General features: G+C 45.2%; 1 protein-coding gene across 3 annotated transcripts in view; it reads right to left on the reverse strand.

The window, feature by feature from the left end:
- The window catches only part of DIAPH3 (diaphanous related formin 3), a 2278729-nt gene that overhangs the window by 1770002 nt on the left and 490434 nt on the right, over positions 1-18293 (reverse strand). For all 3 annotated transcript variants that reach the window (XM_085621985.1, XM_085621986.1, XM_085621987.1), the window contains one exon: positions 6478-6608. In XM_085621985.1, coding sequence (XP_085478111.1) covers positions 6478-6608 — 131 coding nt within the window. The remainder of the gene's footprint in view (positions 1-6477; positions 6609-18293) is intronic.

Here is an 18293-nt window from a genome sequence, read left to right on the forward strand (position 1 = left end):
GCAATACAATATTCATATGTTCAAAATGTTACAGTTGTTGTAAGAATCTGTATCCAATGTGGAAAGCAGTCACTAAATTACACCCTGTGTAGGTATTTGAGGTTTCGTCCTACTCCAGTAAGTGGGAGTGAAGTTAAAGGGAATGTGAAAACATTTTGGATTTATTAATAATTTTGGTACCGTTTGATGAATCTGCATACAATATGGTAGACAGCAAATCAAGTTCAATACAAAGCCAGGTAGGCACCTGTGACCAAATCTTACTGCATACAGCCCAAGAAGTTTGGGTGAAGAGGCTAATCAAAGTCTGTGCATAAAGAAAAATGGGTACATAGCATAGTGAATGCAGTACACAATACAAAAACTGTGCAATTCACTAAAAAAGACAGTTTGCCATGGTTCTGTCAATACAAAACTTAAAAACCACAGAAATTTGAATCAACACGTACAATAAATGACGAATTTCAGGAGCATTCCCAGTTTGCATTCACACAACCATAACTAATGCACAATAGTGTTTTTCAGTGAACATACAACATAAACTAAAAATTACAGTTGAAATGTAGTTAAGGCTAAGTAAAATGTTAACAGCATCTTTGCCACTGTCAAACCCCTTTAAGATGGACACATGGCAGACCTGGATTACTGGGTCCTAACATCTTTGTTTGAGGTCATTTGTCACTGGTGTCCTAGAGTCATATTACTATGGCTCTGCTGACTGGGATAATACCACTCCATCTACACTTGACTCCTGGGGTAGCAACAGGGAGGAATTATAAGGCTCCTCAGGAAGGTAAAGTGATGGTAAAGACCTCGGAGCTCAATTGTCCAGCAACAGACACAAACATGTAATGTCAACCCCAGTGCTCATCTTTTCTATTAAACAAAGTATTTAATCACACTGAATAACATAATAATACACATCGCGAATAAGGGGAATATGACAGTGTTGATTTTCTGTTAACAAACTTGAGACTCTGCACCCTTCGGTACCCTACACCTGCTAACTGTAGTTTATAATCATTGGTGTATAAGAGGTGTGGCGCCGCGGCCAGGGCGACTGACGCTGGAATCTGGGGCTCACGGTTCAATCCCCGGCACCGGCGGCAGGTCAGCCCAGCACCATGTGACTCTGGGCAATAGCTTGCTTAATCTTACCGACGGCCCCCAGTGCCGGGGTGCCGTCGGGTAGCTGTTTGCGCTTTACAAATACTGGATTTACATTTATAATCTGGGACACAGCAGTGATAAGGCTCAGTTCACTCAGTCACTCCCAATGTGTATATTCACGGGACAAGTTGCCTAGCACTGGCAGCAGTTTTTCTAGTTGATGCTCAACCTACCTGAAGATTCCTTACCTCCTGAATCTCATCCAGTTTCCAGACGTTATCTGGAACAGTCAAAATAGATCTCCTGACTTGGTACGTTTCGCTCAATCCATTCAGTGCCTGGCAGCACCCGGACAGGACTTGACCAGAGCCATATAAGCGCCACCCTGGTGCACCAACATCAGATGGCTGTCCGTTTTTTCCGCACAACCCCAGAGGTGGAGCCGGGGCCGAAGAGACCGACAAGTCTATGCAGTGTACCAAAAATACATTGGGACCTTATTGTGGCACTGTGACCTTTCCTCAGAACACAGAGGTGGGTGGGATCGGTGAGGAAATCGGCAGGTAAATATAGTATCCCCAAAAAAGATCTTTACCAAAGTTAAGCAATTTGATCACCTGAAGGATGCTTCTATCTGCATATTCCTCAGCTCTTTAATCAATATCAAAGCAATATCTCGATCGAGATGAGTCTCAGGAAATGGTCAAACCACAGTCATGCAGAACAGAGCTGGTAAAACAGCATCCATCTGGACTTTTGAGTCAAGGCAATCACGACTAGTGAAGATATAAACCAAAGACCATGTTACTGATCGACCGATGACCTGGATGAGAAAACCCTGGACAGGGCCACAAAAAACAACATTTGCCCTGGTGGAATGGGCCCTGATGCTCTTAGAAGGCTACTTCCTGGCAACAGCATCACAGAGTGTAATGTAGAACACAGTCCATCTGTAAAGAATTATCCTTTTAATGGCTCTGCCACTCTTGGTAACAACATATGAAGGAGCTGATCATCAATCTGGTATTCACAGGTCCTATCCACAAAAATACAGAGAGCCCTGCGAGGATCTAATTGATGGAGTCTCCCCTCTTCTTTAGTGTGATGAGAAGGTAGGCAAATGTTTGATAGGGTGATAAAAAGTCCCACATGAAACAGGGTGATAACCTTCAGAAGGAATGAAGCCTTGTGGGGGAGTTGGGAGTGGATGGGTTGGTGGTTAGTAGGGACTCCCACTTGTGCTATTCTCCATCAGTGACCACCACTGTAGTGGTTTTTGTTGCTTATAGGAAAATTCAGCATTGTCCAAAAGCCCATCCAGGTGCAGGGCCTAATGGATATGGGGACACTACTGAACGGCTCACATGTACCAACTAGAATGGGTAACTAATAGAACAAAGAGGCAGATGATGCAGGGAGAGATACTGGAGTATGCAACTGCTATGGGCAAAAGTGCACCAGATGAGAGAGAGTAGTTGCTCAGATTGGTGCCCCAGTTGTGAGAGGGTAGATAAGAGTCCCAGGAGACCCCCAAATGGTCTATAAGGAAACATTCTCAACACATCTGGGGAGGTAGGGCTTCACATGGCTGGGGCTATTTCCATTAGTACTGGTATATGGGAACAGCCTTAACAAGATGTGGCACAACAGTGCCTCACAGTGACAATCTCACCGAGCACCGGGCGGTCATTGGACGGGCCCAAACATTGCTCGTCTTGTGTTAATTGCATCTTTTCGGCTCCTGTAACATTTGCTTATCCTTGCTTGAACTGATTGCTGTATAAAGACATTCACTTGCAAATTCTCGAGGCAATCTCAACAGGTGCAATGTCTTTCTAATATGCCTGAATAAATAAGAACTAAATAAGGAAGCATACTAATTTAAGACTTTAAATCACAGACTCCCAAGAGGTGTGTAGTGCCCTGCAGTTCACAGCACAAATACATTTCAACTAGTCAATTAGTACTTCGATTAGTGCTGCGTTACAATATAGAACATTTCGAAAAACAGGAGTTACAGGAGGAAAAACTGCAAAAATGAGCATCATTGAATTAAAAAAACAGTTCCATTAGACTTAACAAGAAAGTACACTTCGGTATGCAAAAGAAAAGCCAGGAATGACAAACACGACGTTCAATGCAAATAATTAAACATGTGACAAACATATGAAAATATTCAAGGATGGAAAAAAATGTGGGCCAAATTACAAGTGACGGGGAAAGAACCTGGAACGAAGTATAGTGACCACTACACATGTGCAAATAGTTGATTGAGATTTGGAAGAAAGTGAAAAAAACAAGTACTTACTGTGATAAAAATGAACGTAACCCACATATTTTATGATCTCCTAATTCTCACTTTGAATGGACATACAAAAAAAAGTAGTCCAGCATCATTATACATGAAAACGTGGTGCTACTGTAGGGACCACTCCATACAGGGCAGGTGAACGGTAAATGCTGTGACTAGCATACAGCTGTCATTATCAGGGGAAAGAACGATTAGGGGGAGGATGCACACTTGCTTTCTCATGTGGAAGCACTGCACATGCATTACAGGGGGTGGGATAACTAAAGGTGCAAACCAACAACAAGAGACTCTTGATGGAATGCATGAGCAGGAACTAGCTGCAAATATGCCCAGGATGAACAAGTGATTGGCCAGGTAGATGGATGGATGAACCTACCATTTGCCTGGCCATAATGTATATGCAAGAGTTACAGGGAGCATGGAGCAAAGGAAGCCTCCAGGGAAAGTGCTGCTTAGGCACCCTCTTGGGTGTTTCCTCTGAGAAGACATACCGGGAAAAGGTAACCCATACCTGAATCCAGAGTGTACCTTAAAGGCAGGAATCATTGGCATAAACTACATGTTGGCTCACTGACACTCCAGAGGATGGGAGAAGCCTGACTGTACAAGAGCACAGAAAAACTGAACACTGCTGGGGAATATCAGGAGTAGCCAAATTACCACAGTAGGATCATCAATCCTGTGGGTGGGTCTGGTCAATAAAAGTCACCAACTTTGTCCTGGTTGGATGCTGGACTGGACTGGAATGCAGTACTAAAAGAAGGTGGCTGGGTATCAATTGTGCAGAGGTGTAATAAAATCAGAATTCGAAAGTATGATAGCTCCAAGTATATGGTAACGGCCACCCACCATATACCAGAGGGTCCAGACAAACTCTACACCCTTCAAACAAAAAAAAGATATATCCTGAGCATATTCCACATTAATCAATTAAAGTCCTTAATGAATCAACACCAAAGGTTCTTCTTAGTCTTCTTTTATTTCTTTATTCTCCAAGAGCAGTCCTAGCAGCCAACACGTGTTTTGTCTCTCTGTGGTGTAAGTCACAGCCTTCCTCAGGGCTAATATTTCACAATGTTCCAAAGTATACAGCAAACTCCAAAGTATCAACAAAGTATCAACTTGCCACACACAGTGATACACGTATCACAGTGTGTGGCAAGTTGGGAGCAGAAGGAATGTTCCGGTTCTGCTGGCTGGAGCGACGTTTTTATACAGTGAGTGAAGACTGAAATTACGAACTGTGTTAGTTGGTGGACTTGGCTCTAGCGCTTAGGGAATGGACTAAATGTAAGAAGTGGTTGCGCATTATGGTCATTCGCAAATAAGAAAGGACTGCGCTATTCACCTTTAAAACTGAAGATTTTCCCTGTGCGTGCTCTTAGTGAAAATACGGCCCACAGATTTAAAAGGGTGAATCACGTGGGTTGTTTTCAAAATGAGACTGTCTCCCGTGATCAAGGCTCGATAAGAGCAGAAACGTTGGGATTGACTGCCTCTTACCTTCGTGCTGTCTCACCATTAAAGTATTTGAAACGCTGCTCAGCCAAGTGTCGGTGCACCTCTTTTGTAGTTGGAAGGAGGTATTGTTGGGATATATATATATATATATATATATATATATATATATATATATATATATATATATATATCATATTTCCAAGGTTTTATCAGAGTCCCGATCCATGAGACAAAAAATGTAGTCTCTCCAGTTTCCCTTGTGTATCAAGAAACCCTCAGGTACCCTCACTGTAAAGAGCAGCGTGGTCAGTATCGAGTTCTGGAGCACGGCGTCTAGCTGGACTGGAATTCAGCCCTGAGTTATTACCAGTGGATTCAATCATTAGGCCCATTACTTTTTTTTTTTCTCCAAATGGCAACAGTCATGCCGAGATGTAATGTGGGTCAGGTACTCAGTGTGCCATAGAAATCAAGCTGCAATCTACTCACAAGGCCCAAGTAATCTGAAACTGGTCTAGGTTTGTGTTACCGTCTAGCGAGGACCTGGCAGTTCCGGCTGGACTGCTGGTATTGGACATCACCAAGGCTGATTTGAATATGGCTGGTTCCTGTTTGAGGTGCCATGGTGGGTAAAACATAATGGACTGGAACATAGTAAAGTAAATACAAGCAGCTAAGATCTACTCAAGCGTTCCACCCTTGACTTATTTTCCTCCGTCCCCTGGCCGGCAACATGCCAATGGAAAGCTTTTGCATGATACCATTACCATATTCATTGCAGCCTGTTCATTGATGATTTGACTAAGTAACGTGTGGAAATCATAGTTTATCCTTGTGATAGATCAACAGTTGGTGCAGCATCTTACCTTCTAGGTCCAGAAGGTTTCTACAAGAGGAGCAGATACAACCACATACCCTGGGCACTTTGTTGTGAGTAATACTCGGCGACCCAGATGAAGACTAGAACTGCGCTGTCAATCAATGTCAAGGGATCACTAGGGCTTATGGTGCATAAGACCTCCCTCTGGGAGTAGATATGTGTATAATATGTAATTGGTTCCGTAACATCAGGGTAGATCCAATTCCTCCTTGTGCCTTAAAGGGATACCCAACATTTGGCGGTCGCCATGGAAGTGCTACATATGCCTCTGTATGTACCTTATTAAGGCACCTTAGAATTTCAGTATTGTATCTCTTTGGTCATTTAAGGCAAGAAGGGCAGTTCCTGTACTGCATAAATACATGTGGAGGCATTCTGAATACGGTTACACAAAAAATACACACATAAACCTACAATCCTACACTCAGGACGGATTGAAGGACTTTATGGTACACAGGCTGAGTCAATTTGTGTCCCTCGCTGGGAGATGAGACACTGTCTTACCTGAGGGACCTCACAGCACACGTGCATCCATCATTCTCTCACTTGACAGATGTAAAGGCTTCTATGGAAAGTATTCCTCTGTGTACCACAATAATGGCCTGCTCCGGCAAATAGGAACATCACCCCACATGTACCTAACAGTCGTTTGAATCTGAAAAAGGAGTGCAACATTTAAATCCGATAACAAGTTATTGTAAATGAAAGGAAATACCTAACAGGGTTGCTGGTCAGCGATACCCGAAGCGATTCCAAGCATGTCACAAGTCTATCGTCTGCAGCACCAGACTTCAGTTCAAGGATAAATTCATGAGGTGAGATCTGCCGGCTCCTCTTGAAACTTCCCTGAAACAAGAAGCCAAACAACATTGAGAAGAGGTTTTTGTCTTTTGTTAGAATCAAGAAACACTAACCGCATCACACTACTGTTTAAAGGACAAGCTAAATTTAAATGGAATGAAACATTTAAACATTATATCATTTTAGTCACAGCTGCTCTTTGCACATAATTATTATAGCCTGCTGGGGTAATACACCTCTGCAAACGCAGATTGTATTTTCCGTTATATCACATCAAAATCCCCTTTGTTTCCAAACCCATTATTTTTTTTCTTGTTTCTTAGAGGGCTCAAGTCCCAATACTCTGGGGCCGCGCCCCCCATTCCTAGGAGGACAGCCTTACAGTGCGAGCCCCATACTGGAAGCACATGCCTCTTAAAAAAGTTTTGGGCACACCGTACTGCATTGGGAAACCCATCCTGCATATATATTACCCTTTCCGCCAATAGCTATCATTCCATACCACTACTCCAGTCCCTTATTACTGATGATACCAAGTGGTTCTATTTTTGGGCTACATCCACTTCAAACTATTAGGGCCCAGTTTTTTTGTTTGGGATCAATTTAGATCTTGTGTTTTCCATATCCTAAATAACACAGTTGGTGCCGCTAGTATTAGTCTTAGTCCCATGACCCTGCAAATCATTCAGGATTTCCTTCCATTAGTTAGCATGATCGGGAAACCCCACACGATATGCAAACAAAAGTGCCCCACTGATCACAGCCTCTCAGGCGCCTCTCATGTACCACTCGACAAAACTTCAGCATTTGCACTCTCGATACCAGACTTTCATAATGTGGCAATCTAAAATTTGATCAAATGGACTCGCAATGGTGCTTTTGGACATCTTTCTAGTCTCCCTCTTGAAACTGCCCCCAAATTGCTTATGCAGCTTATTTTCAAGCTTTTGAGCTCCATCTGTGTTGAACATCAGGCTGACATATGCTTGGAATACAGCCCTTGTGGTCATTCGTTGATCCAGAAGTCTGATTTCTAAGGGTGATTCTTCAATTTCAGATGCTTGTCCTCTGATGCAGGTGTGTACAAGCTTGCTTAATTTGTAAATATCTACACATTGGTGAGTCATCCATCTCGTATTACTGTTTTAACCATGTGAATAGTATTATGTATTCCCTTACCATACATCTCTGGTGTAGATATTCCAATTGTGTCTCACTACTGAAATCCCTGGAGGCCCTTTAGTACCGGAAATTTAACACCTACCCAAAGCAGGGTTCTAGGTTTCAGTTGACCTTGCCAGACTCTCTCTCGTGTGAATTTGTTGCTCTGTCGAACCCCCACTGCATGCTGCAGTCCTACACCATACTGAAAATGCAGATTCCCTTTCTGGCTGTACAAATATAGACTGAACATCTTTTGTGGGAAAAAAAAAAAGTTATGAAGACCTCAACGCAAAATGTCCCAAACATAAAAAAAAAGTGTTTAGCACGGGGTGTGAAAAAACCTCCGCAGCTGAGGGGTTAAATTAGCTAATTATAACACCTTGTTTTCCAGTGCTTTGAAACAGAGGTGTGATATAAAGCATTTAACAAAATGTATGATATTTTTAGGAGATAAAACTGGAAAGACCACACAATGCAGTGTAATCTAGGTAAAAGCATGATCAGTCTTACAACACAGCATACGGTATTTTATGTCTGCATGCGTCGCTTAATTTCGATCACCTGTTCCGTTTAGGAACAAGGCATTGCATGTGCACCCTGAAGGAGTCATGGTAGACCGGTTGCCTTTTTTCATTTCTCCCTTTCTATGTTAGCCACATAAAGCCTACTGAGCCTCGCACATCCCTCCCCCAAACTACTTTACAGAAGGGCCATCCACAATATAGTTGACAGACTCGCCTAGATTACCATTGAGCTAGACAATGGATACATTCACCTCCCAAGTTGTGGTAAAGTATGAAGAACACCCAACTGCCGCAGTGCAGACATGTACCTCAAACAGAAACCACTCCATGGGCAAAACACCATGGAATTTTTAATGCAAAACCACCACAGGGAAAAAAAGAGGAGCGGCACCTTGGTGAGACAGGAACAGAAGCAGATATCCCTGGGCACACAACTCCTAGAGCAGTGGATGCCACACAGTACCATGTTTGGAATTACCATATAAAAGATGGCTTACTCAAATGCAAATAGTTGTTGCAAACTTTGTTGCGGTATGCTGTAACCAGCTGAACTAAATCTAGTGGATGCTACAAACGTGTGGCTGTTTTGCAGAATTTCCAGTTTCACTTCTACTCCCATTAAGCAGGACACAGTTTTCCAGCAAAATCTAGCAGTAAAATGCTTAATATAGTATTGTGATCAAAGGAGTATGACTGTTGCCAGAATTTCTAAGTGGAGGAAATATTGATACATTCTTTGTTATGTAAGCCCTCTTTCTCTGTCAATAAATCGTGTCCCTACACCATTGTTTGAGCCATGCACTCTTTGGTACAGAGCTGTGGATCCCTCCTGATGTAGCCTATGGCAGGAATGATCGATGGTCCTTCAGTCTGGTGGCATGCGTGGGCGTGAGGTGGGCACAGACCCGAGGGATAGCTTTCAGGGCTGCATCCATGGGTGTTAAGACCCAGCATCGAGAGTGGCTGTCCAAGGGAAGGAAAGAGGCATGCCCTGATGCATGTCATTTCACTTTCATTTTATGTTTAGTTAAGGCCTCTAGCTCCTGTAGCACAAACACAAACCACCACACTCCGAATGCACATTCCATTCTACAGTTTAAATACACAGGATATCATAGTAGTTTAATGGTTAAAAGTAAGAGCCTTGGAACTAATAACATGTCTAGTGCACTACAGGCTCATTTATTATTCGAGATGGAGTACATCCGAATTCCAGGAATAAGCCTCTCAGCATGGACTTGGAGTACCTAACACAGAAAAGAGCACCACCCGGTTCTTACTATAGTTATGAGGACATATTTCTTTTCGGAAATGTCTAAATCAATGGAGGTGGCTGAATTTGGCCCCAACCAGCTTGCCATGCTAAACTTGCCACTGAATGGCATCACTAACACTCATCTGATTGGTGATTAGGAGATACTGAATTTCTGATTATTGGAATAATGCATGTTGGACTTGGCCCTTCTGGCAGGTTCACCCCTAAAACTTTTTGCTTTTTATTGTGACCTGGTGTAGTGATTTTTGGCTTCTGCGCACTTTACCACTGTGTCCCAGGGTAAAGTGCGTGCGTGTAGTGAGGTTGGCCTGCCCTCCCATAGGAATGCATGGGGGAAATGTGTGTGTTCCTGGCAGTTCCTGATGCGTGGGGAGTGCAGGTGCAAGCTTGGTATGTGCGGACTCGTGTGATTAAATGCTGCGCGATGATGTGTGCGGTGTCCATGTAGCTAGTGTGGAAGTGCCACTTCTAGAAGTGGGCACTTCTGTGTGCAGTGTGAAATAAGTGCCTTGTCTGGCGATTGGCTGGCTGAGGTCATGTGACAGGCTAGGGAATCCCCAGAGTCAGGAGGAGTCACCCAGTGGTGAATAGGGAGATCAGCAGCCAGATGGGTGGGAGGAGTACACCTGGGACCTGAATAGGGCTGGGCTTTCCCCACACAATGCTGGCTCCGCCCCCTGTGGTGCGACTGATGACCCTGGCCTGTCCTCTGAATAGGGAGAGGGGCTGAGCAAAACAAAGTGCTCAGGAACCAGTTGTAACTGGTTCGCCCCTCCCCTGCACCTTGAAACAAAGGTAAACCTGTGTATAAAATGGGGCTGTGACCCCAAGTAAAATGTTCTCTTGCTGGTCTTAATTTGAGGGGGGGCCTGCTGCTGCTGGGCGCCAGGAGAGACCGCCACTGGGGACTGCCTCCCTGCTGGAGGGCCCTGTGAGCTGGCCCCTGGGCCCAGTCTTTGCCCCCACCTGCATCTGAAGACTTCACCTTTACCTGCATTCAAGCGCCTGAGAAGCGCTACACCTATTTGCTGAGGAGCGCCTTCATTTGTGGCCAGCAGCGCTGGGCTGCGATCCTCACAAAGGGAACCCCGACGTAGGGATTCCCCCGCTGTTGCCGTGTTTCGTGGTGGGTGCCCTCCCCGCATTTTTGTGCTCGTTGGCGGATGCCCACCCCGCTTATTTGTTTTTATCTCACGGCGGGTGCCCACCCCGCCGTATATTTCTTATCATGAGGGAGCCTACCCCTCTTACTGCCGTAGAATCACGCCGCGGCCGGGCTCACAGGAAGTCAGGCAGCTCTTGTTGGGACGTGGGCGGGGCTTAACCAGGAAGCGGACGGGAGCCTACCCCGTGCTCCTGGGATCATCGCCGAGAAGAAGTGCCGCGTCCGAAGAGCCCGGCAGGAGCTCACCCCGCACGGGGACGTGCTGCAGCAGAGGCCGGGAGCTTGCAGGCTCCACGTCTCCCCTGGCCCAGAAGAATCCAGGCGGGAGCCTACCCCGCCTGCCTGTGGCCCGGACGCGCAAGAGGAAACAGCGCGACGCACGCAGGGCCCCGGGTGGTCCGAGAGCCCTGTATGCTGAGGAGACCGCGCGGAGACAACCGGGAGCCCCAGGTAAGCGGGACTCCACGTGGTTGTGGTCTCTGCCCCCTGTCCTCCACAGCGCCGCCGCAGTTGCATGCCGCTCTGACGGGGGCAACATTAAAGAGAGCGCCCCTTCGCCCCCGGAGAAGCCTTAGCATCTTAGAGCGCTAGTGGCGCTCCAACGGTTTGGGGCATTACTTGCTTTAGAGCACTAGTGCGCTCCAACGGGTGGCTGCATTATTCCAGAGTCCCCCGAGTGGGACTCCAACATCGGGTGCAGTGTTCTTGAGCCCCCGAGAGGCTCCAACGACGGGGCCATCATAGTTGTTTAGAGCGCTAGTGCGCTCCAGCCTAGGGGGACATTGTTGGCTTTGGTGGGAAGAGCAGCCCCGGAAGGCAGCGGTCTGCTCCAACGTTGTCCCACGCTGGTTTGGGCATATTAGTTTCAGAGCCCAGAGAGGCTCCAACGTATGCCCTATTCGATTTACAGGCGCAGTGGTGCCCATTGGGTGCCCACGCTCATTTTCCCAGCTGCCCAGCACTTAGTGGGCAGCTGCAACATTTAGGCTGTGCCCTTTACGCTCTGGCTTGCGCAGCCTGCACAGTCTAGCCCTGACTTTGCTGGATATTGGGCATTTCTGCACCCGTGAGAGGCCAGTTGGCCTGGGGAACGTTTCCCTGTGTTGTGCCCTCCCCTAGGGTACCTGGTGATTTTTATATATGTACTTTTGCGCCTGCGCAATGCCTTTATGTTGTGTTTATTTCTAGCTGTACCTATGCATAGGAGAGGGGTTTTCCTAGTATAGGTTATGCTGATGTGTTCATGATTCCCTGCGTAATATTTTCCTAAGGTGGTTAGGGTTGCGTAGGTGGTACTTACCTGTTACCAGTGGTTACTGGTTGTGAGTTACATTCATTATTTGTTCTACATTTCTACATTTTATAATTGGTGCTACAGTGATTGTATGTGCTATGTTCTAAAGTGTTATTCCTACCAAGTGCTATGTTCTAAAGTGTTATTCCTACCAAGTGCTAGTTCTAAAAGTGCTGATTCCTGACAGTGGTCCAGGTGGCCCTGTCTTGTACATATCCCCTGTAAATTCTGCCCGTGCCTGTTGGCACATTGTAAAGTGTGTGTTTTTATCTAATGTGTTTTGGTATAATACAAAGGCTATTTTTATATAATACCTTGTGTGGAGTTTCTTTTGTGGTGGGCCTTGGGTGTTGTTGCTGGGTGCACGCGCAAACGCTTTACACATTGCCTCCGGGATAAGCCTGACTGCTCGTGCCAAGCTACCAAGGGGGTGAGCAGGGGTTATCTTTGGGGTGTAACTTCCTTGCCCTGACTAGAGTGGTGGTTTCTGCCTGGCTTTGGCGCAAGCCCTAGCCAACCAGAAATCGCCATTTCTAACAATGCAGATAGCACCATCTCCAGCCACCTTATGTAACATGGTTTTGATACAACACAGAGACTATGTAACAAAAACAACTCATGCTGGATGAGCTGGTTTATTACAGGTATATTAAAAAAAAAACACAAGGGGCAGCAGCACAGGAGTGGGCTCCTCACGCTGCCAGAAAAAAAGGGAAAATAAAATTGGCTGCGAGTGTCCTGGGTGGGACTGGGCCACACAGAATAAAAAGAAAATATAAAAATAATGTTAGCCGTGGCCTCACCGCTTCACTAGGAAAGTGGCGAGGCCACTCAATTATTCACTGCTAGCATGCGCTAGGTTTTGAAATAGTCTAATTGTCCTTGTGCCCCAAGGAGGGGCAGGGGAACAGTCAACTACAAATCTAAGTGTTGTGTGGTGCTGCAGGAAGTAAGGCAGTGCCCCCAGGAATGTTTTTTTAAAAAAAAAACTGAAATCACAATAACTCTCCTGGGTCACTGATGGATGACCCCAGGAGATCTTACTATTGTAGTCAGAACACTCCCAGCTGGAACTGCATACCCTTCAGCTGTAATGCAAGGACCTCTTCTGGTTGGTCTTATGGCTGCATTTTGTGGCCTGAAAAGTGTTGAACAAAGACTCAAACACGTTTATGGCTGTTTTGAATTGAAGAAATCTCTTATTTTAAATTTGTGACAGTTATTGTTATGCATTGCCTATGTGTATTTATATATAAAGAATACATTATATTATGGTTATTGATAACATTTTGCAGTGCCTATTTGACAAAGCCAGTAGGTATGTATTGGCTTTTTCTGTAATCTCAAATTTTCTTCTTTGTAGACATCTGGTATCAAAACCGTTTAGGAGTGTATCACCGCTGGTAGATAGGTCAAAGAGCAGTGATTAATAATGCCTTACTCCCGCCAGCCAATAAACCCAAACCATCTAATTCTTCAATGCTATTGATTTTAATATTTCAATCCATTCTTCCTAAGCAATCAGCTGTAAACCTGGATTTTGTAGGAATAATAGAGATCCAGTTTATTGTCTAGATTTGATGTCTTTGAGAAGGCTTGAGTATGAGAAGTTGTTTAAATTTAATGTATAACAGCAACCACTCTGGAAAATAATAATTTCTCTGAAAAACAATGAACTAAATGAATTCTTTTGAAGAACAATGTTTGTATTGCACCTCAAGATGACGATAATATTGGATGTTCAGTTAAAATTGTTTGGTGGGTGGGGATATGCAAAAAAAGGGGTTGGCAAGATGCTCTAGCCAAACTCTATTGACTATCGATAGTGAGGGTGGTTTCAAGCCCTGCACGAGCACAGCTCATGACTGCAATGCTGGCACTTTTAGTGGGGTGAACAACAGCATAGAGTCTCAGAGGAGACAGCAGGAGGTTGAAGGCAGCAAGAGGAACACTCTGGTACAGTGAGTGGTATAGATTTGATCACATGCTGAAGTGCATGCCTCCTTTGAATGATGCAGGTTGCTCTGAGCCTTCTTTAGTCTTCATCAGGTTGCACTTCTTGTGCTTTGTCTACATTACTCTCATTAAGAGAGGTCAGCCCTTCACCTTTTGGGCAAAAATTCAGTATCTGGTGATGATTGAGACCAAACGCTCATCAGCTAGTTGAAGTAATAGGAAATACAAGAGAGAAAGAGAGTCCAATGAACTCAGGAAGTTGAAGTTTATTCACATACAGCCTTGCAGTGGCTCTCGGGTGCAGTCAGGTCTCCAACTGACTCTCCAAAACCACCACAGCGAATCAAGATTGTCCCAACACTGAGAATCAAGATCCTAACATGGAATATGGAACTGCCAAGAATGTGGCTCAAGAAATGCTGTAGGTCACTACTAAAAAAACACAAAGAAATTAATCTGAGGATTTACAGTCTTCGCTATCAACACTTTCCAATACACTTCCCATGTACCCTTGTCCAGTCCACTACCTCTAGGAGCATACTCTAGGCATAGCAGCACACAGATGTCCTCATCTTGGCTCAGCAGCACACATTCTACATATGCAGAAAACACCACCTGAGCAGAAGCATGAGGTCTCTTTATCTGCAAAAATTCCCCACCCCCCCTTCACATTATGCAGCATATGTGCTTTTGAGGTTATCCTGCATAGGAGTAGGCCTGGCCCAGCGTGCTACATGCATACCAACGAGAACAAATATAATGACAATCCAGTAAACTTTGGATGAGAGTCTCACATTGATGCAATGGCAACACATGCCCTGTAAGCCTCACCTAGTAACTGTCGGAGACTGGCTTGGACACAGGTGGCCCTAGAGATATGTCCAGTGGCGCAATCAGGACTTCTAGCCCTTAGGCCTCCGAGGATCTGATACATCCTCCAAGAGGAGTCTTTGTCACTTGCATGATCCTCTCAAAAGAAGATTTACTCTGAAACTGCTACCATGCATGGCTTGGCAAAGCCACGGCCCGACACCGCCCTGGCCTTGGCCGTGGGCATGTCTCCTGTCAACTCCTTGCTATCAGCTGTCTGGAAAGTTCCGATTCTGAAAATCACAGTAGCTTACATGTTCATTCTCATGAGTCTTCCCATTCCTCCCCTGCAGGAACACACTAGTTAGACTGATACAGTCCCTGTCGCTTGCACTGATCTTGGTGTAGGTAATTACTACAGCCTTTCTTACTGACCCGAGGTATAATGTTTACCTTCCAGAAATCCCCACTATGGCTCTCCCAGGAATCTCCAAGTACAGCGCCACAGCAATACTCTGCAAACTTCACATACATGGTTGCGAAGATATCCCTACACAAACAAGCATGTTATTTCTTTTTATACTGTGTTTAAGGATAGATACCTAGTGTGAAAGTAAGTGAAGTAATGCTGAAAGGGATGCCTCCTCAAGCCTGAGTCTGAAACCATAAGCCAGGAAGGCAGTTCCATGGGCTAAGGGTTCAGGTATCTCTAATCCCAATGTCACAACTCATCTCGCTGTATTATGTTAAACACAGCATAACTATACAAAATAAATAATCTGCAAGTGTGAAGGCCTGATTCATATATAGCATTCATTTGTTTGGATGGGATTGAGTCTGCAGAAACAAAACAGACTCGGCAATGCAGCCTTCAAGCTCAACACTTTATTCCCCTTTTATTTTGAGGTCCTTACTACACCCGGATGATTCTTTGCTGAGCCTAATAACACGTCGCCTCTGCTTTTTTAATAAGTAACAAAAACAAAATCACACCTTCTATAACAAATGCAAATATCTCTCCTTATAGCCCCTCACACACAGGGTATGCACCTTGCATCCCTCACGCCTCCCCGATCTACCACACCCATTCAGTTCATTCATTGGGGGATTTATTACTTCTCCTAGAAAAACTGCGGCTTATGTCCATGGTGAGGAACAATGCTTGTTCTGTATAAGAAAGGACGTGTGTTGGCTGCACAAGTAAATTCAGCCATCCGGGAAGGTGATGTTTGTTCTGATCATGTCAACAAAGTCAATACTAAAGAACATTCCACACTTCTAGGCAATAAAAATGGTTGGATGCTTTGGCAAAGCGGATTAAATATACATTGATTTCCTGAAATGCCAGCCAAAATTAGAGTTCATTGAAGGATGAAGATTTACTTTGCTAAACATGTGAAAAACAAGAAATAGCTTGCTATTTCCAGACATTAATTCATTCTTTGGTGTCGCCATGCGGTACATGTGCAGCTTTTGCAGTGCTCTTTCGGGGACACGGAAAGAACAAACAATTATAAGAATTGCAAAACATGCAAGCAATCAATTCTCAGCTAGACAACAAACCTTACTTGCTGGGTTACATATTATACTCCGTTTTAAATTAAAGTGCATTGCGTGGGCTTTCACTGGGTATGAATACAATGTCTGCAGCGGGACCTGGGAAGGCACACTTCCCCAAGATAGAAACGTTCAGCTCTAGTAGGCCCCCAATTCGGATCAATAAAATGAGCACACAATTGAAATGCCAGTCTAAATTGGAGGACGGTTTAATCAGCCTTTTGAAGGCGACAGCCTGTGTCAGGACCACCATTGCATAGGAGAGGCGGGCAGGGCTGTGGTAGGCTCAGTCGTTCCTTTAAGTGCCAAGTGGGGCAGGCTGCAGTTTACAAGGTGCTTCTGTAGTTCACAGTGTTAGCACGGGTGAGGGGCAGGATAGGACAGGCCTCTTATTCCACTGGGCATTTACCCGGTGAGTTGGTGCACCTGAAGGCTAGTTTAGAAAGCCTGGTGCCTCCGCAGCTCTCCGAGGTTATTGCAGCAGGGAAGGGGAGGCTTCAAAAGAGAAAGAAGGTGGGGAAAGGTAGAGAGAAAGAAGGTAGGGGAAGGTAGAGCGAAAGAAGGTGGGGAAGGTAGGGAGAAAGAAGGAGGGGGAAGGTAGAGAGAAAGAAGATGGGGAAGGTAGAGAAAGGTAGCGAGAAAGAAGGTGGGGAAAGGTAGGGAGAAAGAAGGTGGGGAAGGTAGGGAGAAAGAAGGTGGGGAAGGTAGGGAGAAAGAAGGTGGGGAAGGTAGGGAGAAAGAAGGTGGGGGAAGGTAGAGCGAAAGAAAGTAGAGAGAAAAGGTGGAAGAAAGTAGAGAGAAAGAAGGTGGGGGAAGGTAGAGAGAAAGAAGGTGGGGGAAGGTAGAGAGAAAGAAGGTGGGGGAAGGTAGAGAGAAAGAAGGTGGGGGAAGGTAGAGAGAAAGCAGTTGGGGAAGGTAGAGAGAAAGCAGTTGGGGAAGGTAGAGAGAAAGCAGGTGGGGAAGGTAGAGAGAAAGAAGGTGGGGGAAGGTAGAGAGAAAGAAGGTGGGGGAAGGTAGAGAGAAAGAAGGTGGGGGAAGGTAAGAGAAAAGGTGGGGAAGGTAGAGAGAAAAGGTGGGGAAGGTAGAGAGAAAAGGTGGGGAAGGTAGAGAAAAGGTGGGGAAGGTAGAGAGAAAAGGTGGGGGAAGGTAGGAAGAAAGAAGGTGGGGGAAGGTAGGAAGAAAGAAGGTGGGGGGAGGTAGGGAGAAAGAACAAGGGGGAAGGTAGGGAGAAAGAACAAGGGGGAAGGTAGGGAGAAAGAACGAGGGGGAAGGTAGGGAGAAAGAAGGTAGAGAGAAAAGGTGGAAGGAAGGTAGAGAGAAAGAAGGTGGGGGAGGTAGAGAGAAAGAAGGTGGGGAAGGTAGGGACAAAGAAGGTAGGGACAAAGAAGGTGGAGGAAGGTAGAGAGAAAGAAGGTGGGGGAAGGTGGAGAGAAATGGATAGATGACTGGATTTTTGCTTGTGTATTTTTGACAGGGCTGCTTTTGGTTTCCCAGTCCGGCATTCATGGGTGAAAAGAATTCTCTAGTAGGAATTTAGATGTCCTATAAACTAGACTTATCAATAACTTTATTGTAAATGTAGGGAGTGAGGCTACCACTCTGAAGCAATGGAGCATATAGCCTGTGCATTTCCCGCATTGCTCATTGACAGAAGGACCTTATTGCGGGTCGAATGGAATAAACTCGGAGCTCGCACATGCCGACAAGCTATAATAGCTGCCATGCACTCAGAGAACACGAAGCTGAACATTCTGTTCACCAAATTTGTTACCAGAGCAGCCAAAGCATTTGGGGAAAAATAGGACCGCAAATCTCTCTGCCTCTGGTTGCACCGCTATGTCACCTTTTGATCAGTTTACAAACTTTTGATTGTCCAGTGTTGTTTACACGAACATTGCTTCTCGCCTAATATTAACTGCTCATAGTTCCTTATACGACTTTTCGGAGATATACGTCTAGCTGCCCCTTTCCAGATTTTAAAAAA

Source organism: Triturus cristatus, chromosome 8, assembly GCF_964204655.1.
Source record: "Triturus cristatus chromosome 8, aTriCri1.1, whole genome shotgun sequence".
Lineage (NCBI taxonomy): Eukaryota > Metazoa > Chordata > Amphibia > Caudata > Salamandridae > Triturus > Triturus cristatus.